This window comes from Patiria miniata, unplaced genomic scaffold (genome assembly GCF_015706575.1).
Source record: "Patiria miniata isolate m_02_andy unplaced genomic scaffold, ASM1570657v1 HiC_scaffold_29, whole genome shotgun sequence".
NCBI lineage: Eukaryota > Metazoa > Echinodermata > Asteroidea > Valvatida > Asterinidae > Patiria > Patiria miniata.
The window spans coordinates 15,121,663-15,148,466 of record NW_024037068.1 but is presented as its reverse complement, the minus strand read 5'-3'; the positions used below and the strand labels follow the sequence as shown (position 1 = coordinate 15,148,466).

General features: G+C 40.0%; 1 protein-coding gene across 4 annotated transcripts; it reads left to right on the top strand.

Annotated features, from left to right (window-relative positions):
- The first annotated feature begins 2,002 nt into the window (after nucleotides 1-2,002).
- On the top strand, nucleotides 2,003-25,576 carry LOC119736048 (acid-sensing ion channel 4-A-like). Of its 4 annotated transcripts, none has more exons than XM_038210050.1 (9): nucleotides 2,003-2,331; nucleotides 4,175-4,385; nucleotides 5,617-5,964; nucleotides 7,148-7,246; nucleotides 8,655-8,805; nucleotides 9,440-9,496; nucleotides 10,528-10,678; nucleotides 13,460-13,551; nucleotides 14,722-16,997. In XM_038210050.1, exons 1-9 carry the CDS (start codon nucleotides 2,156-2,158, stop codon nucleotides 14,850-14,852), a joined length of 1,416 nt encoding a protein of 471 aa, XP_038065978.1. In that variant the 5' UTR covers nucleotides 2,003-2,155; the 3' UTR covers nucleotides 14,853-16,997. The 4 variants fall into 4 exon arrangements, with proteins under 4 accessions (XP_038065978.1, XP_038065977.1, XP_038065979.1 ...); XM_038210049.1 differs by lacking the exons at nucleotides 4,175-4,385; nucleotides 5,617-5,964; nucleotides 7,148-7,246; ... (3 more) ...; nucleotides 13,460-13,551; nucleotides 14,722-16,997 and adding exons at nucleotides 19,165-19,375; nucleotides 20,351-20,701; nucleotides 21,223-21,321; ... (3 more) ...; nucleotides 24,064-24,155; nucleotides 24,741-25,576 and having other exon boundaries at nucleotides 2,019-2,331; XM_038210048.1 differs by lacking the exons at nucleotides 2,003-2,331; nucleotides 4,175-4,385; nucleotides 5,617-5,964; ... (4 more) ...; nucleotides 13,460-13,551; nucleotides 14,722-16,997 and adding exons at nucleotides 17,552-18,002; nucleotides 19,165-19,375; nucleotides 20,351-20,701; ... (4 more) ...; nucleotides 24,064-24,155; nucleotides 24,741-25,576.
- The last annotated feature ends 1,228 nt before the right edge of the window (nucleotides 25,577-26,804 follow it).

Sequence of the window (26,804 nt, the reverse complement as noted above, 5' to 3'; positions counted from 1 at the left end):
GGACGAGTAACGCGACCTCCCAACTGGATGAGAGACTTTGTAACTTAAATTCCCTGTTCTCTGTATCTTTTATTGTGATAAATCTTGTTTAACTGTCCCAAGTCATTAGAGATTCTGTGTAAAACCGTACCATTAATCATTGTGTAGAAAAAAAAAAAAAAAAAAAAAGCAACATTACGGTGAATTTGGAATGTTAACATCTGTAGAGCACACCATGAGATTTTTGTGTTATTACTGAGTAAATTTTAGTTGACCCATGTAATTGTTTTCTAGTATATTTTCGTTAAACTTTTGAAAAAAAAAAAACAAGTTGAACAAGTGTTTTCAAAATATGCCGATATTGATAATATCGAAGATTTAATTGAAGAAAAAAAAAAAAACCATAAAACGTTTGATAATGGAATTTTAGGGAAAAACTATAAAGTTCCTAGAAATATTTAAACGTTTAAAGGTAATTTAATTATGGAATTGATGAAAGATTTACGACGTTTTTATGACATTGCTAAAAGTTAAGAATTGGAAAATTGAGTTTCATTTATAAACAAAGAAACTTTAAAAGCAGTTTATGGACTTTTACTTGATAATCAAAGATGTTTAATGATTATTGAAGAATTATATATTTGAAATTATAAAATTAATACAAGTTCTTCAGGTCCCACTTTTTGTAATAATTACTAAATTTTTGTTGAACAGACACGGGACGTGTCTTTTTGGAGCAGGAGGTGGTGTAACAAAGACTCTGTTGGCCACGTGCAACACAGCGGTTAAGCTCCAAACATATCTTGCATTCCTTTAATACCTTTTCTGGTCGGGTGCACCTTACGGGTATATAAGGCCGGTGCGCGCAATTGGGCGTTGGTCATTCTTTTCTTTTTGTTATCACACTGTTACGTTGAAGTTCCGTTTGCTGTGCGCTCTCCTCCAGCCACGCCACTGCACTGGTCTTATAGTTGTAAGTTTCACCCGATATTATATTTATCTGCTTTTATTAATTTACTCTTGGTTTATCTTTGTAAATAGTTATTGCGTATATTATCAAACTAAAATCTGGGAGGCGCCCCCGAATTCTGTCTTGCTCAATGTGTGTTTTCTTTGGTTGTTGTTTTAATTAGTAGCCCCGCCACGCCCCAGCCTGCTCGGCCCGTTACAATAGCCAGGAAATCTGAAAAAATACATACGTCAGTTTGGAATCTTCTTGTCCGTGTTTTCACAATTAACATTACAACTAGACCTTTCATAATATGCTCCTTGCTTATGACATGGAAATTAAGTATTAAGATCAAACACCTTCGTAATATTGCTCTTTGATATACAGAACTTATATGGTTTTATTCATATATATATACCAGATGAAATCGAATACTCGGGGTCAAAGAGCGTGTGCTCATTGTTTAAATTTGTTTTGAATGAGTATGAATTTGGCTGACAAAAGACTAAAAATTAGAAGTGCACTCAATTGATGTTTTTGGACGAATTCAAATACAGGAATCTGTAAATTCGAACGAGAAATTTTACAATAGCCGGAAAAACCTATATTTAATCAGTACTAATCAAAAGATAGTTATAATGTGTTGACGTGTGGTGTCGTATTCACTGAATGGGTATATAGGCTAAATGATGACAGTGAAAAACTTATTCAACATAATTTTGAAATTCAGATCTCTCATAAGCCAAATTTCATCATACAAAATGTACACAAAACAGATATTCTATACAAATTCGACATTGATCCGGTCAATTCGACATTGAGTACGGTTGTTTTTATTAGAGATGACGTCTCACAGTTAGTCTGTACACACCCAATTATGAATAGCTCGATGCAGTGCAACATAAACGGGTTCACTCCAAGTCAAACGTCTCTCACGTATAGCCTTGTCGTGATGCAGTCCACACTAAATCCCGATAGCATGGTCAGTGCTTCTTATATAACATCTTTGACACGATGCACAGCTCTGTACCCGCAATTGTAAAATTGGTCGAGCGGAAAGCAAATAAACATCAAATGATACCGGTAGACACAATTTTACGCTTTCAGTGGCAGTCGTACAGAGCATGGACAAAATAAACAGGCTTAATTTAACTTCATAAATCTTGCTTAAGATCAATGACCGTCTTTTAGTACTAGAACATCCGTTCATAACACTAGACGTCCGTAATGTCAGTCGAAAACAAGATTTTCACAATCTCTAGCACCGGGGATAAGGTGAATTCATCAATGGCAGACGACGGGAACCGCAACCATCTAGCGGCCGATTTTAAAAAGTTTGGAGATCAGACGACCTTTCACGGTCTGCGCTATGTTACCAACAACACCTACCACGGCGTTCGCAGGTCGGTGACAATGATCTTTACAATTATGGTAGAACAGGTGCAAAACGTTTATTGTTAATTTCAGACACCCATGAGAAGTGGTAACAGGGGCATACCGTTCTGAAATTGCCGCAGAATGTATGTGTTGGAATGCCTATTTATCTTATTTAGAATATTTAATTTGATCCCGAGATTCGTTGTTGCGGTTTCGCAAGTTTGTTTGAGATTCCAAAGATATTTTTGTTGGAACGTGTATTTTCTATTTTTAAACGCTCTATCCAATTAATATCATTTCGTAACATAACTGTTTTATAGACGAATGTGACGCTCCTCTTTAAAAGAGTGATGATATTTTATAAGACAAAAATGTTGACCCAAGTTGTACACCTAAACTTGATGACAACGATAGTAAGGTTGGAGCTGTGTTGTAAGTTTGTAACACGACTGCAGCGTCTCTCTTCTTTCAAAAAAAATAGTGATAAAAAGTAGTGACAAAACGTTAGATTGATCTTTTGTTCAATTTATCATACTCCCCAATGTTTAATGAGTTACCAATTCAGTAATATAGGTTTTCCCGACTGTTTTAAAACATTTTTTTTTTATTCAAATTCACCAACTCTTTTTTTTTAAATCACACGCATTTAACAAACTAATGTATTAATTAAGCATTCATGATTTGTAAGTTTGGTCATCCTCTTTCGTCACCGGGTCGAGAGTATTAGTCGTTACGGATACATTTTGTCTAAGCTGTAGTCGAATTGCAGCATTCAGAGATTGAATTGGTTTTATATAGATCCACTAGACGAATTTGATTTCTGAATAAGTTTTGGTGTAAACGAGACAAAATTGAATACCCCGGGAAGAAAAATTTGCTCATTGTTTGAATTTGGTTGAACTGAATTTGAAATTGGCTGACAAAAGACGAAATTAAACATTGAAAGTGCACTAAGTCGATATTGATGGACAAATGTGATTATAAGAAAAGGTGAATTCGAATGATAAACGTTTTAAAATAGCCTGGAAAACATAAACTAACTCCTGATCTCTCTCACATGAAGACAGTAGCGTTACACTGCGGTGTCAGTTTGCTACAGTATGGAGTAAAGTTCCCACTCATTGGGAAATGTTCACTGAATGAAACTGGCTTGAGATACGCTCTGGTGATTGGCTTGGAAGATATACTCTCGGGGTATACACTTGACTGCTATACAACATAAAGTATTCTGATTTATCATTCTTTTTTTGCGTTTGTTGTATCTGTTTGGTTTAACACTCTCAATAGACCTGAGTAGACCTTGTTTATTTTCAGATGTATTCAGCTGTTGACGCTAATTAAAGGAGCACTAGGTCCGGAAATCCCCCAAAATTTCATGTTTTGGATTGTTTACTTAGCCTATTTCAAACATCTGGTTGAAAGGGAACTAACCTAATATGTCTTACCGTCCCCGAGAAAAGACGAAAAAAAAAACACGATTGTTTGCATCGGACACGACGCAGTACGAATACGGTTTTCTTGTCGTTCTCAGTTTTTAAAGGATAGTTGTATGGATGCTTAAATCCTAATTTCAAATGTTCTTTCCGATTAACATCATCTCGTTCGAAGCGCGTTTTGTAGCCCAATTGGGCTGTTTCAGGACCTAGAGTCGCTTTAAATGCCTGATCAAATATGTCTCTTTTTTGTAGTCTACCGGCATGCGTATGTGTGGTGTCGTGATTCATGACAATTAGTGTAAGGGGGCTAATTGAAGATAAGCAAACGAAAGAACTGGTATACCTGTTATATTTGAGCATGTCCACACAGCGACTGTCGACTTCGATGAATTGTTAAACCAAACTAATACAACAAACGCATTTTATATTCCAGACTGATATGGTTGGCCGTGGTCCTCGTTATGACAAGTTGGCTGATATTCAACGTCTTTCGAGCCTTCCTCCTGATGTACCAGTATCCAGAGACCAGCTCCATCTCCGTCAACTACGTACCCAGCATCACCTTCCCTGCCGTCACGATATGCAACATCAACCAGTTCCGTAGGAACGTATTGAACCCACACACCCTTCAGTTACTCAAGCAGGTTATAGACCCATTTCACAGTGCGCCCTCACTAGGGCGGTTTTTTAAATTGAAAGTACAAGATGTCTCCCCATGGCTATCAAATGGCTATCACAGGAAAACAAAGACATGCCCTCAGTTGTGACGTCTGTTGCAAGGGGTCTGTTAGCATAAATTAGGCCTAGACATGATAACGCCATGCGTTGTTTACAGTGTTCTATGGGAACTTGGAAGGGAGCTGCTGTCAGGTTCCCAAAAGAAAGTGTACATGTAAGCAAAGTGGGACGTCATTGTGTCGCTACCAAACCGCAATTTTCGATTATCTATTTCACTCTTCAGTTTACAATAATGAGTCATGTAGGTATTGTACTTGCGCGAAATGTGGAATGAAATTGGCCACGAAATGAAATTGCTGAGTTGTGCAATTGAGTGTACGTACGGATCATTGTTCCTGGTTGGTGATCGGCTGCAGGACCAGTTTGAGAGTTGATCGTTATCTTAACACCCACACCCCCTCCCCGAAAAGCGGGGAGGGAGTATAAATAAAGATTTACTCTGATGTCTTCAATCTTTTTACGCCAATCCATTGAAATGGAGGTGTTTAATATTAGGTTCTTGAGGCTGAGTAGAAAGGAGAGTGACCTCGAATAATGGATTGATTTCCCCTGAAAAGCAATTAAATATGACGCACCAACTAAACATACACTAAACAAGAATGGTCTTCCACTAATTTGAAAAAAAAAACCCAGTAAATGTACTGAAATCGATACATATGCTATGAGAGGTCATGACTATTTCATTAAATGACTCAAGTTTTAAAGCTGTCCGTGGAATGATATTTGAAGCTATTGAGCTCAATGTGAACCAGGTATTGCACACACGCATTCAAATACAGGAGCTTTTTTTGCCAAAACTGAAACATTATTCTTCCTGACAGATTATGTATCTGAAATATGACAATTTTTTTGTCTGAAATAATCATGATGATTTTTGTGAGTCTTCCTGTGCACATTTCCTTTCTTCCTGAGGGCAGGAAGACGTCCTACTTTCAATATTTTTAAATGGTACATGATCATCGGTGGAAAACTGAATTTTGTGATGTTTATGTTGAATGGTCCTAGTTTGACAGTTACTAGTCATCCCTAATACTGGTTATCCCAATGTAAATTTTTTTAAATGGAGCGAACCATACATTTCTCATTAGACCACTTTTTTGGTTACTAACCATGTGCATAATAATCGGTAACCCTCAGATCTTCCAGCCTTCGGAGGCGCAGGGGAACATGAGCGTGGATCTCGCAGACGCCAAGCTGTTCCCCTCAACAGACCAAGCCAACGTGACTGAAGTCAACATGGCGGTGGCTCACAAAATCGAAGACATGCTGATGAAATGCCAGTGGGGGACCGAGCCCTGCTCGCATCTGAACTTCACTCGGCGTCTCACAGACTTCGGTGTCTGTGACACGTTCAACGACTTGCCTGCCGGAGAGCGAGGGGTGTTATCGGTGCGGAACCCGGGCATCAGGAACGGTTTGTACATGAGGTTGAACATCCAGCAGGATCTGTACACGTTCGGGGAGAGCACGGCAGCTGGAATGAAGGTACAACATGCACTGTGATCAGATAAATTATATGCATTAAGGCCAAAAAAAATACTCGGTCTCTGGTTTCTTCAAATTAACACGGAAGCTACAACAGCGCCCTCTATTGCCACACCTCCTCAAATCTTTGTACCAAGGAGCACCAAGGAATGGGGAAATTGCACCAAGGCAAATGATAAAGGGCACAAAGGCAAATTATGGAGGACACCAATGTATAATGAGAACACAAAAAAGCAAAATAGTACCCACCTCGTCTGTACAATTCAAGCTTGAAAAAAAAATCACACACACACACACAAAAACCGCGTCGCCGCATCAATTCCGAAACTTCGATCTGACCAGAGACGGATTATTTTCTTTTTTGGGGCCTAACACTGAGTAGGAGGGCAGTGGTTTATAGCCAGCAGTGGCGCAGGCGTGCGTTCCCCCCCCCCCCATCTCCCATCCGACTGAAAATCCTGCTTGCAGGCATATGTTGCCCGGATAGGCATGAATAAACCTTTTATGAATTCGTTGATACAAAATTGCAATATTTTCCATACGTATGCACATCTAAAGTGCAGATAAGTATTGATAGAAAAACGATGCGTAATCAGTAGCCCAGCTCCCCCTTTTTTCCTGAGGCACGCATTGCCTTTTGTCCCTGCTTCCCCTGTTATCAACTGGTATTATATCACTTCAAAGACAGACGATTGCACCCTCATGTGCGTATATAGAGCTTTATCATGCTGCCACTCTTTCAGTCATGCTCCTTGTATCCAATAACAATACTGAATGATAATGTTTTTGTGCAAAAAGGAACCAGACTATTTTTTCTTCCAGCCTCGCTTTGGTTAGATTGATTTGTATGAGAGAAAACTCAAATGGCTGCAACATGATAATGTTCAGGTTTCGCCCACAACCCCTCCTCCAACCCTTCCATAAATACTTGACTCGCCACTGCAATGTATAATTAAGACAAGTTGAGGAGTGGAATGCTGTCAGATTCTTTCTTTTTCCTTGGTATACATAGTACACGTATTGGAAACAAATCAGGATTTGTGCAAACACCTGTGCTGCACAGTTTTGCGAAAAACCTCCAAATCTGGATACATTTTCACTATTTACATAACTAATCATTAGAACTTAGGGAATTGGGAATGAGCCAGCAAATTTGGCGAATTATGTTTTGCTCTTCCGTCAGGTGTTACTACACCCCCAGGGTGAGTATCCTATCATCAAGGAGTTTGCCTTCTCGCTAGCGCCAGGTTTCGAGAACTCAGTGGGTGTTCGACAGCAGACTGTAAGTATAGGGTTGGGAAATAGTAAGTCAATACATGCTACAGACTTCGTTAGTTTAGGATTGTAACCTGCACTGCACTTTATTCCACAACAATTTGAATGTGCAGGAATTACTGGATACTATGACTGACTGTACTGATTAAGGAGGTTGTGGAATGCTCGAAGACATTTCCGTCATTTTTCGGGCATATGTAGCCTTAAAGGTGTGATGAAATAAAAACGACCGTTGTGTTTGTCATGAAATGAGTACAAAAGGTACTTTTAAGAGATGTTTTTCAGGTCCTGTTTCGACCTAAACGTGCAATTTGTGTAAGAGTCGTCGTTGGGGGCAGCAAATAAAACATAGTAAATCGTGACGTAATAAACAGGACTCCTGATGCAGCGTAGTATAAGCAACCTCTTTAATTGCATGAAGAACTTCACACGGGGCTGTACTGGGAAACAGGATGTATAGTTGAAGTAAGAATTACTTCTTAAGAAATGGAGCAATTTAGTGATGCATCTTGGTCTCCTTGATTTCTCAGAAATAAAAAAAATATATACATAAATGAAACAGTACTAACACCTAAAAACAATGATCTGGTAATCTTCAATGTCAAATGGCCAATTCGTCTAAGAATGTATTTGGTTAACAACCTTTGCAGGCGAGGACCAAGAGTTCTCTTGTCCAACTTGTCTTTCATTTTAAAAGTGTCTTTGAACAGTGGAACACCAACGGTTGCAGGAAATTTTAAAATGGCGGCCATCTTGAAAAAAAAATAGAAAATAGAAAAAAAAAAGCCCCGCTTCCTCTTTTTTTCAAAAACCCCGGACGAGAAACATGTTTGTTTTAATTCGATCTTACATTTCAGCATTGATTTGCTGATGACCCCCCCCCCCTGCAAATATTTATGGATCCGACCCTGCTTTGTTATTTGAGAGGTCATTTTGTGCGAAACAATACACACTGTACATGCACATTTTATGTTGGTGTGTACATGTATGTACCAGGAAAAGCTATAGCATGAAGCGCAGATTGAGTAATCATGAGATTAACTAAGTAAAGTCGCATAATACAATAATGGGAAAAGCTTCAACAATCGAAGTTGGCAATAAAAGAGTAACACTTAACTAAAAATTAGGATGAATTGATAACTACGAATTGATTATCTAAAAACACTACACCAGCAACCTGTAAGAAAAAGAACAGAGCTGCTAACCAAAGACATGTTCAAAGCACAAAAAAAACAAAATAAGTAAGAACAGGTCATGCAATAATTTCTGCATTTGTCCCAGTTTCCAATATTATCTGCATCTTCAATTTATTGCATCAATCGGTGGAACTCGGCCAGAAGTGGTAAGAACGCGCCCTCTTCGTTGGCGCACGGAGCCCATATACTGTATGTGCTGAAATAATTTTCTCATTTTAGGTAACGAGCTTGAAGGAACCATACAAGTCGAATTGCACAGACGGCTCCTTGAAAGAGTTTCCCTTTAAGTACTCCGTTCCTGCTTGTCAGCTTGAGTGCAAGGCGCGTTACGTCATCGATAAATGTGGCTGTCGAGACATCAGATGGCCAGGTAAAGTCTTTAACGAGAGGCTCAACTGGCAAGTTTTTGATGATGTACAAATATATTTTATCTTAGCAAACGCATAGCAACAAGAGCTATTATTTTGGTTTTTGTTTACTAGCAGCTTTTCTTTTTCCTTGAAATGTTAAGCTCATGGCTTCATTGTAGAATTAATTTGTGCCTTGTCGCTATTATAGATATATCGTCATTGCTATGGGTATAAACGTTATTACGTAAAGAAGGGCTTGCATTTGAGAAATGTAACTGTGTGTATAAGTGGCCCGGAAGCTTGGAAGGATATGATCTTGCATTATTTTCACAGCATTACTTGATCTTTGAATTATTGTACGTAAAGCCGGTGAGAATCATGTGAATGGTTCCTTATTGCATAAAATTGTTGGAAAGTAGTAGTTTTTGCAGTTTTAAGAAAGGAGAAACTTCTCTTGCGATTATCTCGAAAACGCTTTTATTCAAAATCCACATGCCCGTCCCTTCGTGAAAACGGTGACGAATTATGCCCACGTTTCAAACTGGAATATGAATGAAATGGTGATTGCAAAATATTGCTAAATAGTGTAAGCATGTGACATTTTGCTGAAAGCTGTCTTCTTGAAACTGACATATTTGACTCCCGTTTGTTCAGGTTCTGGAGACATATGCACCATAGAGAAGTTGACAACTTGCTCCTACGTCTATGAAGGTAAGACACGGTTTGCAACATAAGCAATTAAGTGCGCCACCACGTGTTGGCCTCAAGAATGCCATCGCAGCGCCCTCATTCGACCAAAATTGCTTATTTTAAGATTCATTTTTGTCTACGCACAGTATCACAAACAGAAATACACCTGGAAGAATCGAGAATGATAGTTTTCATCTGAAATCGTGCGTTGAACAATAAAGGGAAAGTGCCTCAATTATGCCTTATTTATGCTAAAATCCTAATTTCCATATAATATGGCCAAGTTTCCTAAAAGTTGGCAGGAGTCGGCCGGTAATCTATAATATGACGTCATCTGGTTGCGCTGCGGTGACAACAAGAGGGCGCTTTACTTTTATTTTGCCCATTTAAATCCTTTCACGTGTGGTATACAAACTATTTAAGTCAGTGTTTATCCAATAAACAACTCTTGACACCCGAAGTCAACACTAGTGGGCGCTATACCCACGTTTTGGTTCCAAATCATCGTTTTTTCGTGATTTTGTTTCCAAGTGAGAGTTTCAACCAAATGGGCACTAATACAGTACAATTAAAGTGTTTTAAATTCTCTGCAATTTTGAAATGCACACCAACACAACGGTACATTTTTGTACAAAATATGTGAATTTAAAGAGGCTTTCGCACAAATGGCAGCCATATTGTATTCCCGTCATGCATTTACATTTGCCACGTCACAGTGACTTTTAGTCCAAAGTTGATATGTTGTTGACCCACAAACAAGCCAAACTTTATGATAATCATGGCAACCATGGACATCCTACAATATTTGTTTTGGCAACATATTAACGGCCGATACAAGTGAGGAAAAGCCACAAGCGTTCAAGCCCATCGAGCAAAGGGTTCCGGAGCTACTACAAGAAGTTCATATGGGGAACATTCTGCCCACGGTCCTACATAGGGTTAAACTAATTGGCTTAAATTAGTGTATATGTAGTTTTTAGGTAATGTTAATGGATGGTTGACCTTCCAACCAAAATCTTCATAGTGACTCATTTGTATTATTTATCGGACAGCGGAATTTCTAGCACGCGGCGAAAAGTGCCACTGTCCCATGGCCTGCAAGACAACGACATACGACAGCAAGGTGTCGCTTGCCGCCTGGCCAGCCAAACATCTCTTGGAAGAGATGCGGAGAGATTCCAACATGTCTGAGGATTTCATCAGGTACTTTCCAAATTATCCCTGGTCAGATTTTGACCCGAAATCTGGTTTCTATTTGGCTAAATATTTTTATGCACAAAAATGGCACTTTTCAGGCCAAATGGCATTTCTCTGTATCACTTGCTAGGTAGGCCATTTCGTCACCGTTTTCACGAAGAGCCACATATGTCCAAAATTACACCTTTTTTTCAATATTTTGCTTTAAAACAATGTACTTAACCATGTTGACATGTTTCTGTAAGCAAAACATCATTAATTTCCAAGTAACATTAATGTTGCAAGGGGCAGACATCGCGATAAATGCATTTTGAGTTTTCACGAAGAGCCACATACATTTTGGCCCTGTGAACGCTTACAAAACCCATTGCACGGAAATACGTAAAAGTAGGTCAAATGAGATTTGCGTTTTCACGAAGAGCCACATATCTTTGTTACATTTTCAGCTGTGCGCGCGTGCTCACGCGCGCCTATGGAAATACACGTAGAACAGAAAGGGCCAATATGTCGGAAACCTGAATTTGCGTTTTCACGAAGAGCCACATATCTTTACTAATTAATTTTCACTAATTAACTGCTATATTAGGTCTTATTACTAGGCTCATGTAAAAATTCAGCTCTCGTAGAATCGTGTGATGGTTCCCTTGCTGCACAAAGTTGTTGCAAAGTGGTATTTTTTGCAGTTATAAATTATGAGAAACTTCTTTTGCGATTATCTCGAAAACGCTTTTCTTCAAAATCCACATATGTGGCTCTTCGTGAAAACGGTGAAGATTTGACCCAAAAACCTGGATGGCAATGCTGAAATTCCCACCGAGACATGTGTTATTTGACTCAGAAAATAATAGAACGCGGGTTCGGTATGAAATCTGACCTGGCACGGATTATTATCATTATTGTTATTATTGTCCAATAGGAACAGTCGGCACTGTGTCTGGGACCTTCGTAAAATACACTGGCCTACGAACTATTTGAGGGCATACAAAAAAGTGCGCAGAGTGCCATAAAACATTTTGCACCCACAGACACACACATGGACCAAACAAAGAGTGAACATTTCTTTGTTTTCGTTTATAAATTGCTTTTTTTACTCGCTCTGTGGACACTCTTTCGAGCTGGCTTTGATGTTGATGATAATTTTCTTGACTGTTCCTCTCTTTTTTTTGGTGACTAATAACCCTCACAACAAACATACCTCATAAACTGTTTTTCAGAAAAGGGGAAACCTTGTGTGGATATGGGGAAGTCCACACAAGGTCTTCGCTACCTGCACAGTGAGGACATTTGGTTTAGAGGTCCTCACTAGTGGCTGCAATGCTTTTCCACACACAAGAAACGTTTTGAAAAATAAAATAACGTTTCGCTCATTATTTTCACCAACTGACACTGCTGCATGCACATGTAGGTACTGTAACGCAAATGATCGAGATTTACTGTGCGGTGCGAGCGCGTGCAGGCGCAAGTCACTAAGCAATGTTTAGCTATAGAGGGCGCTAGCGCATTACTGAGTGCGGAAAACCATTCAGCAATCAGCGGCGGTCAGTTGGAGTTTAGATGTCGTCTGGGACGGACGGACGTGTTAAGTGCTGAGCTCGGGTAATAGGAGCTGCTACAGTGTGCGCTACCTCGATTGTGCGGGGGCTACTGTTGGAAATACTTACGTGAGACCACGGTGGGATTCCGATGAGGAAACTTGGGATTCGTTTCTGGGTACTCAGTTCTGGTCCGTGTAGAAGTGGAAAGAGGTTAACTTACCTTTGCGACCCAAGGGAGAGGCACTGGTAGCCTGGATGCTATAAAAAGGGAGGATTCAAACCGGGAAGCGCACTAACAGCTGGTGGCTACGGAGCTAGTGCTATCATTGCAGAGGCGATTGCATTCCAATTAGTTGATTATTTGAGGGTACAGCATTAACGGAAGATTACAAGGAGGTTAAAACAGCAGTGATTGAGTGATGATATAGGAGGTCACATCATAGTTTATCTTGTCCTGTCCGTAGTGTCCTGTCTGTCCACGTGTTGGTTAATCGAGGATACAGTTATGAGTCATGTACATTACGCAGTACATTCCCGCCCATCGGGTCAACCCCACCGGTCCTGGGTTTCCTAAAGGAGTGCCGCACTCGCTGGGTGACCAATGGGGGAATTATTAGTCGAAGTAATTTGGTAAATTCACCACTGTACACCATGTACGTGTGTGGTTCTGATTAACGATGACGACAGGCATTTAGACCAACCACACTTGCTTGGTTTGCTTTCAACATGAAATTGGTGCCTGGGGCGGAGTATAGTAGAGCCTATAGGACACTGGTGCCTAGGACCTACAAAACACCTAATCTGGGCCTGTGTCTGGCCTTGGACTGTTAAGAGCGTAGGAACATACGTGAATAGTCTGGTTTCCTGACATTGCTTGACGTCTTGTAATGCATTGTAGGTCACATAGCCATCACCCTCAACTAATAATAATACATTTTATTGTAAAATTGAGTATTCGCAAGTTACATAAGTGTTACAGATTATAAAATGCAAAGCCACATCGCACGTAGCTGTCTTTGATTGACATAATTGATGTGACATTCGTGTACACAACTGTATACCTGACGTTTACGTTCCTAAAATATCAAAGACACCTTTTTGAAGTTTCAGTCCACCATAACGTCAATTTTCGCAAGCTGTGGAAAATTCAAATTATTGTCTGGTTTGCCTCGTCCCACTTCTAGTTTATATTTTATAACATTATTATAAACATGGACAACTTGGTTAAATTGTTTAATTAATTTCGTTTCAGGGATAACTTCCTGGATGTGTACATATATTTCGAAGAAATAATGTACATGAACATCGAGCAACAACAGGCCTACACTTTCACAAACGTCCAAAGTGAGTAGTATCGAGCACACAATTGTTTTTGCTTTCTTCCCTGACTCATGATATGGAACTTATATGGCAGTGTTGTTGTCGAGTCACCAACGTCGAGTCCGAGTCCCGAGTCACAAGCCTCGAGTCCGAGTCCGAGTCGCGATGGAGTCACCGTGGAACCTCGAGTCCGAGTCCGAGTCTCGATGGAGTCACAAGCTTCGAATCGGGGTCATGAGTCACTTGTTCCTGTTGTTCACAAATCGAATCTTTTTTTTTCCAGAATATTTTTCAGTCATCCATTCTGTCATTTACGTAAATCCCAGTGTATAGTATTCCTTGTTTGTCTACATGCTAATTGTTCAGACCCAAAATGTGTTGTCCTTTTAATACGGGACACTTTTTGGCATGGCACCAGGCCCTGGTGCTCGTCGTGCAGGCCCTAGGCGTGCGTGCGCAGCACTTGGATTCGATTTTCAGCGGCGCCGTGTTTCGTCTAGCGTGACTTGAGTCGAGTCCCAGTCACGAAACGAGTCCGACTGGGGTCCTAGTGCTGACTCAAGTCCTACAACACTGTTACATGGTCAGGCATCACGTGTTTTCCCGCTTTTTGGGAGGACCCCATATTTTTGTGGATTTGTGTCCAGTGCAGAAACAAAATTAGTGTTAAAAGACGGCCTGTTAATCAGCAGCTTATAGACAGGATTCTTGCCATAAAAGGGAAGGGGCGAGTGGGGGTAGATGCTGCAGTAGGGGGGGGGGGGGGTGGGGCGCACAATTCTTGTAGACCCCTTTGACCATGGTCACTTACAGGACTAAACATTTTAGTCCTGTTTTTTTCGGGGGGGAGGGGTCGTGAGTTTTTAACGCCCCTTGGATACGCCGCTGTGCCTATTGTTACGACTGAACAAATAATTAAATTGATCGTCGAAGGAAACTAAACGAACAAAATGAACCCGTGTCACTCTATTAATGTAGATTAGTTATGCATATCGCTTATTAATTGACGTGGAGCTTCTTGGGCAAGTTATGTACGTATAGATTTCGATAGTGAAGTAGCAAATAATGGTACCTATCCTAATGAAAAAAAACATGATTTCAGCCATCATCCTAATAGAGATCAACACTAATTTATGCCATATAGGTACACAAAATGTTAGGTCATTACTGACCGATGATGATAATCTTTTACAGGTGATGTAGGGGGCTACCTGGGCCTACTATGCGGTATGAGTCTGATTACGCTGGTGGAATGGGCGGACTTTATCATCATTACCATCTACAAAAGATGTCGCAGACTGATGGCCAAAACGGAACCAGCCTAGAAACGTGGTTTCGACACGCAGTAGCCTTCAGACCGATCCGGGCACACTGCACTTCCATCACGAAGGCCCCCTTCAATGGAGAAACCATTGTGCTAGCTATTGTTCAAATAATCAGTCACGGGTTGAGTAAAATATGTTACAGCTCTGTTTTGCACGAATGGGTTTCTATGACGTTTTCACTGATAAGACGAATTTAGCGATAAGCATATCTGCTTGCACAACATTTTGGGGGCCACCCCTTACTTTAATTACTAAACAATCTTTACAATCATAAGACTTTTTTTTTAAACTGTGAAGCTTATCTGATAGAACATAGAACACTTCTTTTTCTTGCTTTCGTACAATTTCTTCTTAAACAGTTAAAAGTGTGTGACTCATATCAAAACAATTAATAAGTTATGATCATTTCATATTCTCCCTATAATAACTTGCGGTCCGATAACATGATTTTGAAGCCTTGCAAAAAAAAGGCGGTTATCCTAAAAATAGGTCTAAGTAGGGGTAATTTAGAATAATGTTTGACTAATGGTAAATTAAAACAATTACAGCCGCCTGCAGTGTGAGCCCTTTTGAACGATGACGTCAAAATGCTGTTATTAACGTAAGGCATTCCTCACTCAGCACTTCCTTTACAATCATTTTCTGTAGTATAATGCTCCCCTTTTCAAGTTAAATTCAATATTTATTGCACCGCCTCACGAAAAGAGAACACGATACTGTAATTAATTTCAAATATATACTTCAAAATATCTTTTTTTTCAAACTTTGGCCTTAAAACGCTCGTAATCTGATACATGATGACGTCATGATGAAGTCACATAAATTATAACATCTTCTGACCAGGGTCCAAGTTCTTACCGGGTTTTTATTAACACCACATAGACGTTTTGAAGAAATCATGGTTCGTTTTGATCTGAGGCTCATTTCTATATCTTGAGTTAACCAGACTATGACCTTCCGGTATCCCTGAAAGGAAAGGTCAGACGACTTTGACTCCGTCGCACCTTATGTCATCATTTAAGGAAAGAATTCGAAGACGGATGCAAGTTTGTACGACGAACATAGGCCCTTATCAAAAACGGTGCGCGTTCTTTCAGCAAAACGAAAACAATTCACACACATCCTTATGTGATTTTGTTTTCGTTTTGCTGAAAGAACACTTATTTTTTGGTGATCCTTAAAGACATTACTTTAAAACGGTAGTTATGTTGAAAAGCCGTATTATAACTTGAACTTGAAAAGTACATACGTGATTTAAATGATGTTTGTACTAAAACAAGGCCTATATATTGGGCTTCCATATCCTTTTGTTGTGCGTTTTCAACCACTTTTGTGTAATGTTTGTTTGGTTTTGTATCACTGTTTGTAATTCTTTGTTGAGGTCAAATAAATGTCACGGGTATAGTAAATTGTGATGCAGAAAGAAGGACACCCCCATTAAGACATAGTAGTGCCGTACCATTACGTAACTTGTATTGTTTATGCTAATTAGGAAGCGCCCTCACAGTCACACCCTGTCGAATATTTCGCGCGCTTCATCATTATCTTTGTCTTGTGAAGACTTGAGTAAGACGTGTTTTTGTATCTCTTCATCTTCACAGGTAATGACCAATTTCAGTCTCTTTTAATAAGTTTATTTTATTGTATTATGTTTACCTTATCAATACATCCATCTATGGTAGATTTATCTTTTCATTTTGGTGATATTCGGTAAGATTTATTCCCTTAATAGTGTTTGGAATTGATGACTTTGTCACTGCCGTATATAACCATTCTTTAGTGGATCTTTGATATCGGTGGACTAGTTGGCATACTGAATTTCTAGTCTAAGATAGGATTGAGACTAGTATTTATATTAAATCCCGTAAATTGATTAAGTATTTTGAGCAATCTTCTGGTTCAAGCAAACCACAAAGCCAGGATGGCGACCATAATACTTTTGGCGAGAAGATACAAAACATTTAAAGATTTTGTGAATAGTATTATTCCCGTTTATAATTAGTATACTTTTGATCTACTGTAATATATTTATCAAGTTATTGCATTACCTTTATAACTTTCTTTCTTTATTATCTTTGTGTTGTGAAGACTTGAGTAAGACGTGTTTTTGTATCTCTTTTATCTTCACAGAAAATAAACTGCAGAACTCAAGGATCCGAGTCACAGATATATCATTTGACAAAAGTTGATAGTGTCACATAAATAATAATAATAATAATAATAATATCCTGTATTTTAAAAGTACTACATGTAGATTTTCACTAAAACAATAGTCCCGACATTTGGGTTTGTAATGTAATGTCGGATAATTTCATTGGAATCTCACGTTTTGTACGGCAAAATATGTCAGTGGTGACATAAAACATTTCGTTGAAATAAGGTCATCACAACTCATCACAAGTCAGTATAAATAATTCAGTCACTAGTCAAATGTCAAGCTTTTCAAACCAACTATGATTAGCCCCCACCCCACCCCATTCTTGATTTGCCAACTGACTCATCGTATTCTTCTAAAACTTGCTGGCTTTTGTCCCCATTTTTTTTAATCAGGCGACCAACAAACACGAATTATGTGTTTTCATTATGAGCTGACGGCCTCGAATAACTTTTTTTGCCCCGGCCGCATGTAGCTCTCGTCTGTGTGGCGGGCTTTAGATGAAGGAAAGCAATAATAACATGAACGGGTTCATTGAACGTTAAATCTCCTTTGAAGTAGCTTTCTCACCTCGTTGTAATCCACAATTAATCCCGATAATAGGCTCAGGGCTTCTTCTAATTACATGCACAGCGCCCCACTATACCCGCAATTGTAAAACAATCAATTAGTCATGCCGAGCGGCAACAAAAGGTAAAGCGGTACAGGTGGACAAGACAATACAGTTTCAGCGGCAGTGGGTCTATGGAGTATACAGCTTTATGTAACCATAAAAAAAAACTGGATAAAGAAATATAGAGGCGTTTTAGTACTACAACCATGTCATTCAGAAACACGACGTTCACCCTGCCTAGCAGCAAGGAACAGGTGAATTCATCAATGGCAGACGACGGGAACCGCAACCATCTAGCGGCCGATTTTAAAGAGTTCGGAGATCAGACCACCTTTCACGGTCTGCGATATGTCACCAACAACACATACCACGGCATTCGCAGGTCGGTAGAATAAGGTTTAAAGTTGGAACAACAGTTGCAAAGCTTTGTTTCTGTTCATTTTAGGCACGAAAGGATGGTGGCTTAAAACAATATTTTTTAACAAGGAATATACCCGTTGTATTCCTAACATTCATAATCAGTACAGCAGGTTGGTGATAAGATTTTTAAGTTTGATGATAAAATATGACATTTGGCAAACAGAATATGTCATGGAAAAGATGTTTGGCTATAGGGCCATCGCAAACTTGTCCATTGAAAAAAAGAAAGAAAACCAAGCAATTTTCCAAATTTTCTAAATGGCGGCCTTTGCTTGTTATTCCATGATTTGTTTAAAAGGACAAATCTGCGGTAGCCCTACAGCCAAATATCTTTTCCATGACATACTCTGACTGTGTGCCAAATTTCATACTTTTATCATCAAATGAACATTCAATCATATTGTGCACCAATGTCCCTGTCTCGTGACTGAATAATAATGATGGTTTTAGATGTTCGAGGTAAACATTGTAGTTTCGTGATACGCCGCAAAGTCTCTCATTTCCATATAGTGAAATATATTTCCAGCCGAAACTAAGGACAAGACGTTTAGAGTGAATTTTATTCAGACGAATTAGTCTGAGCTCCCGTTTCAGCCATGACATTTTGTTCCAAACCCTTTCATTCTAACAGACTAGGACTAGGCTTTTAAGTCTCTGATTACTACCCGAGAATGCGGGATTGTGTAAATTTTCACTTTTGAAAGATGCTCACAGACTGATGCCGGCTTTAAATACTTAACGTGGGCTCTGCGTTGGGCTTGAAAATTATACTGTTTAGAGTACTTGGACATGTAGGTTAACACACACTTTATGACTGATTTGTTTTTGGTTTTTATCTTCTTCAGTTCTTCGTTTTACAATTCGACAAGATTCCCATTCCCCATAGACCTAACTAGAAATAGAAATCCGACTGTTTTCCGAAGTCAAATCGGCATTTGTTTTCTATTGTGGTGGTGTGTAACTTATGACAATCGTAATAGACTACTTGAAGAACAAGAAAGGCAAACGTATGAACTGCTACATCTGTCTTATTATAGCACGGACAGAGAGACTCTGTGTATACAATTGTTTTTGAGGAATATTGTTAAATGGAAAAGATACAACAAACACATTTTATATTCCAGACTGATATGGTTGGCCGTGGTCCTCGGTATGACAACTTGGCTGATCATCAACGTCATTCGAGCCTTCCTCCTGATGTACCAGTATCCAGAGACCAGCTCCATCTCCGTAAACTACGTACCCAGCATCACCTTCCCTGCCGTCACGATATGCAACATCAACCAGTTCCGTAGAGACGCATTGGAACCGCACACCCTCCAGCTCCTCAAGCAGGTTCGTGTCAAGAGCCCAATGTCACGGCTCTGCTAACTGCAGAAATCTGCACTTGTGATAACCATCCTGTGCAACCAGCGCTAGCGAATACAAAATGTTCTAAACTGACCATATCATCAAACCTCCTACCTTCCCCTTTGATTCGTAGCATAACAGAGCTATTAAATTGCATCCAGTTAAAGGCCTAGTGCTCATATCGACATAAGAATCAAACACGACCCAAACTGCAACGCAGACATATGGAAACAATTCTTCTGAAAATGCGACAACGCGGACTATCCCGCAGAGGATTGACGGTTCTGCTCACTGTCTGTGCACTGTCTGTATAAGCTTAACGTCGATATGGAAAGTGGGCTTACAGATGTCATATACGTAAGCTATAAGATACAGATTTACGATTATTAGCGATTATGAGGTGGTGGTGCTCTCATTTCCTGTTTTTTTATAATGATTTTAATGACAAACTGTCGCCTGGGTTAGGAATTTCCTGCTCCCCGCTTGATACGCCACTTTCGCACTTGTAAACTATCTCAGGTAAATTGATTACGCCGACCAAATCACAATAGTTTAATAACCATTTCTTTATTAATGAAGAGTTATTTGGACCTTATACAATTGAGGGTTTGAAGAAATGAAAGGCCCCAGATCTGAACTTGTACTGGGAAAGATTTTAGATGAAATCGGACTTGGGAGTTGCTCTATTTTGCAGTGAATGGACGGATCATTCTTTGTCCCAAATGGCGATCGGCTGTAGGATAAATTTACGGCTGATCATGATCTGTACAGCCCCCTCTGCTGCAGGACCTTCCTCATTTGCCTTTGAGTGAGGTCCCGCCGATGATGGAAACACGAATCCATCAAATTTGGTCGATTCGTACATATTTCAGGTCAATCCAATTAGTGGGAAGTTTGCGGAAGTGATATTCCGTTCATTTTGTTGAACGATAATTCATATTACTGGTTTGCAACCCACAGGTTTTCAGTAGGACGGGTGCGCGTAGTAACACTAGCGTGGACCTCACAAACGCCAAGCTGTTTCCCTCCACAGACCAAGGAGACAACCTGACTGACGTGACCTTACAAGCGGCTCATCGCATCGAAGACATGCTGTTGGAATGCCAGTGGGGGACAGAGTCTTGCTCGCATCTGAACTTCACTCGGCGTCTCACAGACTACGGCCTCTGTCACACGTTCAACGATGTGCCTGCCGGAGAGCGAGGGGTGTTGACGGTGCGGAACCCGGGCAGCAGGAACGGCTTGTACATGAGGTTAAACATCCAGCAGGATCTGTACACGTTCGGAGAGAGCACGGCTGCTGGGATGAAGGTACAACACTCACTGTGATCAGATAGACATTATACGCGTTAATGCTGAGTAAGCTTTCAATGGTTTCGTATCACTCGGTGAAACCGTCCCGAGAGTCGAAATTCAACTTTTTCTTAAGGTTGTAAATGTAGGGCGCAAATACACGTCGGACAAAACCATCACGATTGGGAACCTAAGCGAATTAAAGAGTGGAATTTCGTCCTAGAAGACGGACGTAAAAATGGATACTGCGATTAGGCCAAATCATAAAAGTGCTGTGAGAGTCGACATAGGCATATGTAATACATGTATCTGAAAAAATCGTAGAAACTTTTAGATACTAACTGTTCATGTTATCTATAACTTGTCATCAAACTGGGGTTTTTTTTGGCGAAGTGTATTTGCCTGACTTTTAAACACATCTGACCGGCATTATTCGTTATTCAATCTTCAAAAGTGATAAGATTATAATCACGGAATGGAAATGGGAATACGAGAGCAAATTTGGCGAATTATAATAAGATGTTTGGCTCTTCTGTCAGGTGTTACTGCACCCCCAGGGTGAGTTTCCTATCGTCAAGGAGTTTGCTTTCTCCATCACGCCTGGTTTCGAGAATTCAGTGGCTGTTCGTCAGCAGACGGTACGTTCAGTAACCAATGGATAATTATCATTGAGCCGCACAAAAAAAAAAATTATCAGAAAAAGATTTATCAGAAATAGTGAAATATTGAAAATGTCTTTGTCCGGTATCCAGACTGTGGGGCGGGGGTCGGGGGGGGGGTGTCGGTGTGGAGGGGAGGATAGACACCATCTGACTGCTGGAGACACTATGTCCCTTCGCTCCCAACTTGTTTCATTCTCTTTAGGTAACAAGTTTGAAGGCACCATACGAGTCAAACTGCACAGAAGCCTCCTTGAAAGAGTTCAACTATAAGTACTCCGTTCCTGCGTGTCAGTTTGAGTGCAGGGCTCGTTACGTCATCGATAAATGCGGCTGTCGAGACATCAGATGGCCAGGTAAAGACTTAATTAAACTGGAGAGTTTCAGGATTTAATAAATGTTGTCTCAGTTAGCACATTGTGACAACATCTATTTTTTACTTCTCATGCACACACGCTGCACATAAACAAACCCTGACATTTTCAATACCGATGCTCATGACTCAATATTGTACGTAACGATCTAATTAACGCCTTGTCAACTATTATTGTTGGTTAACATCTTTATTTTGTATTATTCATGTATTCGGCCAAGAGATAAAACCCGGCTACCATTCCATGGTGTAACCGTGTGCTGGGCCTTCGGTGGCCCGGAAGGGACATATTCAATTTTGAATCGACTTCAGGGCATGACCTTTTAATTCATGCACGTAAACCAGTGTCAGGGTGTGAAAGACATGCAACATTAAAACAAATGTTTCTAAGTACATGTATAACGACAATGCATGTATAACAACAATGTATTTGGCTAAAAGCTGTCTTCTTGAAACCGACATATTTTAGGCATTTACCTCGCATTTGTACAGGTTCTGTAGACATATGCACCATAGAGGAGTTGGTAAAATGCGCGTACGTCTACGAAGGTAAGATACAAATAGGCCTTTCTTTTGTTTGTAAACATTGGCGCCATTTTGTATGGGCTGCCGTAAGCGCATACATTGAAGCCGTGGTTGGCAACATATTTTTTCCCCAAAAATCCTCATAACGCCATCAACACATATTTAAAAGGCATGTGTAGGAATTATTTAATAGCTTTGTAGTAAATGTTGTATTTTCAAGTGTCAAATAATACTTTGGTGATCTGTAATAACTCTTTCGTCATTTTTGTAGTGTTGGACCTTCCATAGTTTTGCAGGCCGTGGTTGGCAAAAATGCAGTTTGCCAACCAAGCGCAGAAAGGTCTATCATTGCCACACGATCACTAGACATAACAATAACATGCGCCACCAAGTGTATGTCTCGAAAATGCCCTCACAGCGACCTCATTTACTCAAAAATAGCCTATTTTTGCGGTGGACTTTGGCGCAGAGTATAAAACTAACCCAAATTCGCCATTAATTCCTTAAAATAGCTTAAATAAAGGACTTCCTGAAAAATAAAGGGCCTCCTTCTACATTGTTACCGCTCATAGTGGATGCACTGTTGAATGTTAAAATCGATTTTGGCTTAAAAAATACATTGAGTTTTAGTCTAAAGTAGATCCTTGTATGTTCGGACAGAGAAAACATGGTTTGGCCCACAACAATTTACTTTTACGTGCTTAATACACAATTTGCCAAACTATATTATTATTAGTGCCTTTGAAAAGGTTATCATGGTAACCATCAATATCACACCATGCCTACTTCCGATAACACTTTAAACTCTACAAAGTTCATGCTGATCGGCCAACGCGTTCCTGGGCCATTACAAAAGTTCACAGGGCAAACCCCCGGTCCTGATAGTGAAACATTAATTGCAATTACATGTTCAATATGTATAATTCTAAAGTAGTTTCAATAAAATGATTGTTTTACTACCAAAGCATTTTGCTTAACTGGTGTTTTATTGTATCGATCGAACAGAGGAATTTCTATCACACGGCGAACGGTGCAACTGTCCCATGGCCTGCAAGACAACGACATACGACAGCAAGGTGTCGCTTGCCTTCTGGCCAGCTAAACATCTCTTGAAAGAGCTGCGAAGAGATTCCAACATGTCTGAGGATTTCATCAGGTACACTCTTAAATCTTCCGGGTCCAAAGGACCCTCAATCCGGGTTATATTTGGCCTAAAAGTTTTCATGGTCAAACGATGGTATAAATGACCATTTCGGGATCATTTTCTGGTCATTTTAACCCAGAAACCTAGGAAAATGTGTTTTGTTTACCGAGAATATTTTTTATCCAAACAATTTTTAGGTCAAACAGAACACGAATTTCGGGTCAACAGGGACTTTAAAGGTATATTATTATACTGCAATAGTCTGGTTCCCTGATCAGACGAGTACCTCAGGTCTCATAATTGATCTAAGTAGTAGCCGTCATGTTCAAATATAGTATGATGAATTTAATACATAATTATAATGTGTTCAAAAGTTAAATACTATGTCTTACAGTTCTTGTAATGAGCTAGGCCATGCCCAGTGTCACGACTTTGTGATACTGTGATACAAATGACGCACACGACAGTTTTTAATTGACGAAATGATGTGACAGTCATTTTAGCATTTTTATACCTGACCGTTAACGCTAAGACACATTTATGAAGACTTCGCCTTCCATAACGTCAATGTTCGTACACAACTATGCAAAAATCGTATGATCGTAAGGTTTGCCTTCGTTTCTTGTTTTGTGTATTTTATAAAGCTCTAAAACGTGAATAAATTGCTTCATTTGTTCAGGGAAAACTTTCTGGATGCGTACATATATTTCGAAGAAATAATGTACATGGGCATCGAGCAACAAAAGGCCTACACTTTCCAAAACGTTCAAAGTGAGTCGAGCACAGAATTATTTTGTACTTTTACTAACTCCCTATAATTGACCATATGTCGTAAGGCATCACGTCTCTTCCCGTTTTCAGGGGTGACCGTAGATTTTCGTGTTGCTTTTGTGAAGTGCAATCAACAAAATAAGCATAAAATGACGGCTTCTTATTCAGAGGGGGAGGGCAATTTATATTAAACCCGTTAACCATGGTCACATATAGGACCAACAGCTTTGCAGAAGGGGGACACTGTGGGACACGACGATTTTTTTTTAGGAAGGGACGTGCATCCCCCACACCCCCGCTGGCTAAGCCGCTGCTCCCATTAGCATGTAGTCTTGAAAGGAAACTGATTAAATCAAAGGAACTTTATTAAAGTTACTTATGCATATCGCTATGAATTGACGTGAAGCATGCATAATGCGCGGATATTAACTTAGTAGTTTAAATAGTAAACAGGGCAAATGTTACCAACTCTACGAACAAAATCAGGATTTTCAACCACCATCCCCAGAGGTCAACATTAATTCACGCCATATGATAAACATGTTAGGTCAATACTGACCGATGGTAGTATATTTTTTTTGGCAGGTGATGTAGGCGGCTACCTGGGCCTACTATGCGGTATGAGTCTGATTACGCTGGTGGAATTGGCGGACTTTATCATCATTACCATCTACAAGAGGTGTCTCCGACTGATGGCGAAAAAGTTACCAGTCTCAACGTAGTTATGGCATGCACACAATAGCCTTTAGACCAATCGGGGCACGCTATCATGTCCATCACGGAGGCCCCCCTTCATTAGCCAAACCATTGTACTAGCTAGCTATTGTTGAGATAATCAGTCATGGGGGAAGTTACTTTGTACAATAACGTGCACAATGGTTTCTCCATTCTAGGGGGCCTCTTGAGTTTACAGTCACCACGAGTCCGGTTTTTCAATATACCGTCATAGTTTCAGACCGCTTGCGTAGCTCTTATCTTGAAACCACATTGTAATCTAGGTCTTGGTAACTCTATGTGGGAATTGATGCTGCCAATGGACGTTGTGGAAGCCATGGAGGCCAATTGTACTCGGCTTAATACAAGTAAATAATTGAACTTGGAGCAGTACCTCATTAATCAGCTATGCTTTCTTTTTTAGGTGCATTTATTATTTGGGTTTATTCGGAGGGGAGGGGTCTTTGGTATTTTTTATTTCTGCCCATGTTCTCTGCTTCTTTCCATGCTGACTAAGGCCTAGTTTGATACTGATTTACATTAAACTGGTTCCGTTTTATTTGATGAGCCAATTGTTAAACATGAACGTTAAATTAATCGCCGCTTGACGTGGTTTCTATGGGGATTCCTTTTGCCAGTGTTGTTCTCCTGTATATTGAAGATTGGTTTTGATGATAAATATAACCAGGTGTCCGACCAAGGCGAAAGGTGTGTGTAACTGTCTGTTTCATCAGAACCACCGTGGTATTTACGTAACGTTGTAATTACAGGGGTGGATCCAGGGGGCGTGGGGGGCGTGGTGGCGCACGCCCCCCTTTCCTTTAAAAGCAAAAAGCAAGATATACAGAGGGACTTGGAGACCCACAAAGAGAAGAAAGGTGAGGAAGAGACAAACCAAATAGGGCAGCCGACTTCAGACCGTATAGACTGCTAGGATTACTTGGACATAGGACAGCAATTATAATTTGGTGTCTGTCATATTAATTATTCGTGGCTATTCGTAAACATTTTTGGAGATTTGTAGCTCATTCATGATAAAAATCTCTACGAATGTGCTTCGAATGTCCTACGGATATGCCCGGATGTGCCAGGGTTCTGCTAAGGTTGTACTACGAATATCCTCGCTTTGTCCGTGTCTTGACAAACTGGGGTGTATTCGTAGAGAAACCGTATAGGAGAGTCGAGGCTATCCGTCCTGAAACCGTAGTGCATTCTTAGAAAATCAATTTCTCCACGAATCTCGACGGTTCATCGTGATCGACTGATTCTTGGTAAACTGTTGATATTCGTAGCTCAAAATTGTAAATGCTTTACTGGGGATATAAATATGTTGTACATTATTACAGGAAAATCAAAATGCAACCAGACCTCTCAAGCAGGCCTACGGGCAGCGACTTTTTTTCCAAACAGCATTCGTATATGGGTGTACGCTATGGCGTTTTGGACTTTACTTCTCCAAAAACATGTGTAGAAATTATAAAATTAGAAAAAAAGGAACTAAAATTCGAATGTAATGAAATTCGGACTTTATTTCCCTTTGAAAATTTTTTTCTGAAGCCTCAGATTAGAAAAGTAAACGAATTCGGGAACAAAACGGTGACTCGAACCCACGAACCCGCGGTGAAATATAAAGACACCATCGACTCAGCTATCACACTACACGCTAAATCTAGGCGAAAAAAAATATTATAATACCTGCGTACATCGCAAAAGTATCGTAGAGGGCGCTAAACAACCATGTACATGTATATAAAACCCGGTTGCAAAGGGTGGTGACGTCAATAGTCACGTTTCGTCATCAGTACCCAACTCCCCTCCGCTCTGACGAAAAATAAAATAAATGGGCTCGAACCACCAACCCCGAAATTGATCATCTGAGAACGGCACTCTACCGACTAGGCTACCGGCTCGCCCTGATTAAAGATGGAATTCATA

What these genes read in the sequence shown, in the direction of transcription:
- LOC119736048 (XM_038210049.1), top strand. Translation starts at nt 2,156, where the DNA reads ATGTCAGTCGAAAACAAGATTTTCACAATCTCTAGCACCGGGGATAAG. An exon ending in ACCTACCACGGCGTTCGCAG is followed by an intron (nt 2,332 to 19,164) that starts GTCGGTGACAAT and finishes TTTATATTCCAG; the next exon opens with ACTGATATGGTTGGCCGTGG. An exon ending in ATGCGCGTACGTCTACGAAG is followed by an intron (nt 22,265 to 23,245) that starts GTAAGATACAAA and finishes TCGATCGAACAG; the next exon opens with AGGAATTTCTATCACACGGC.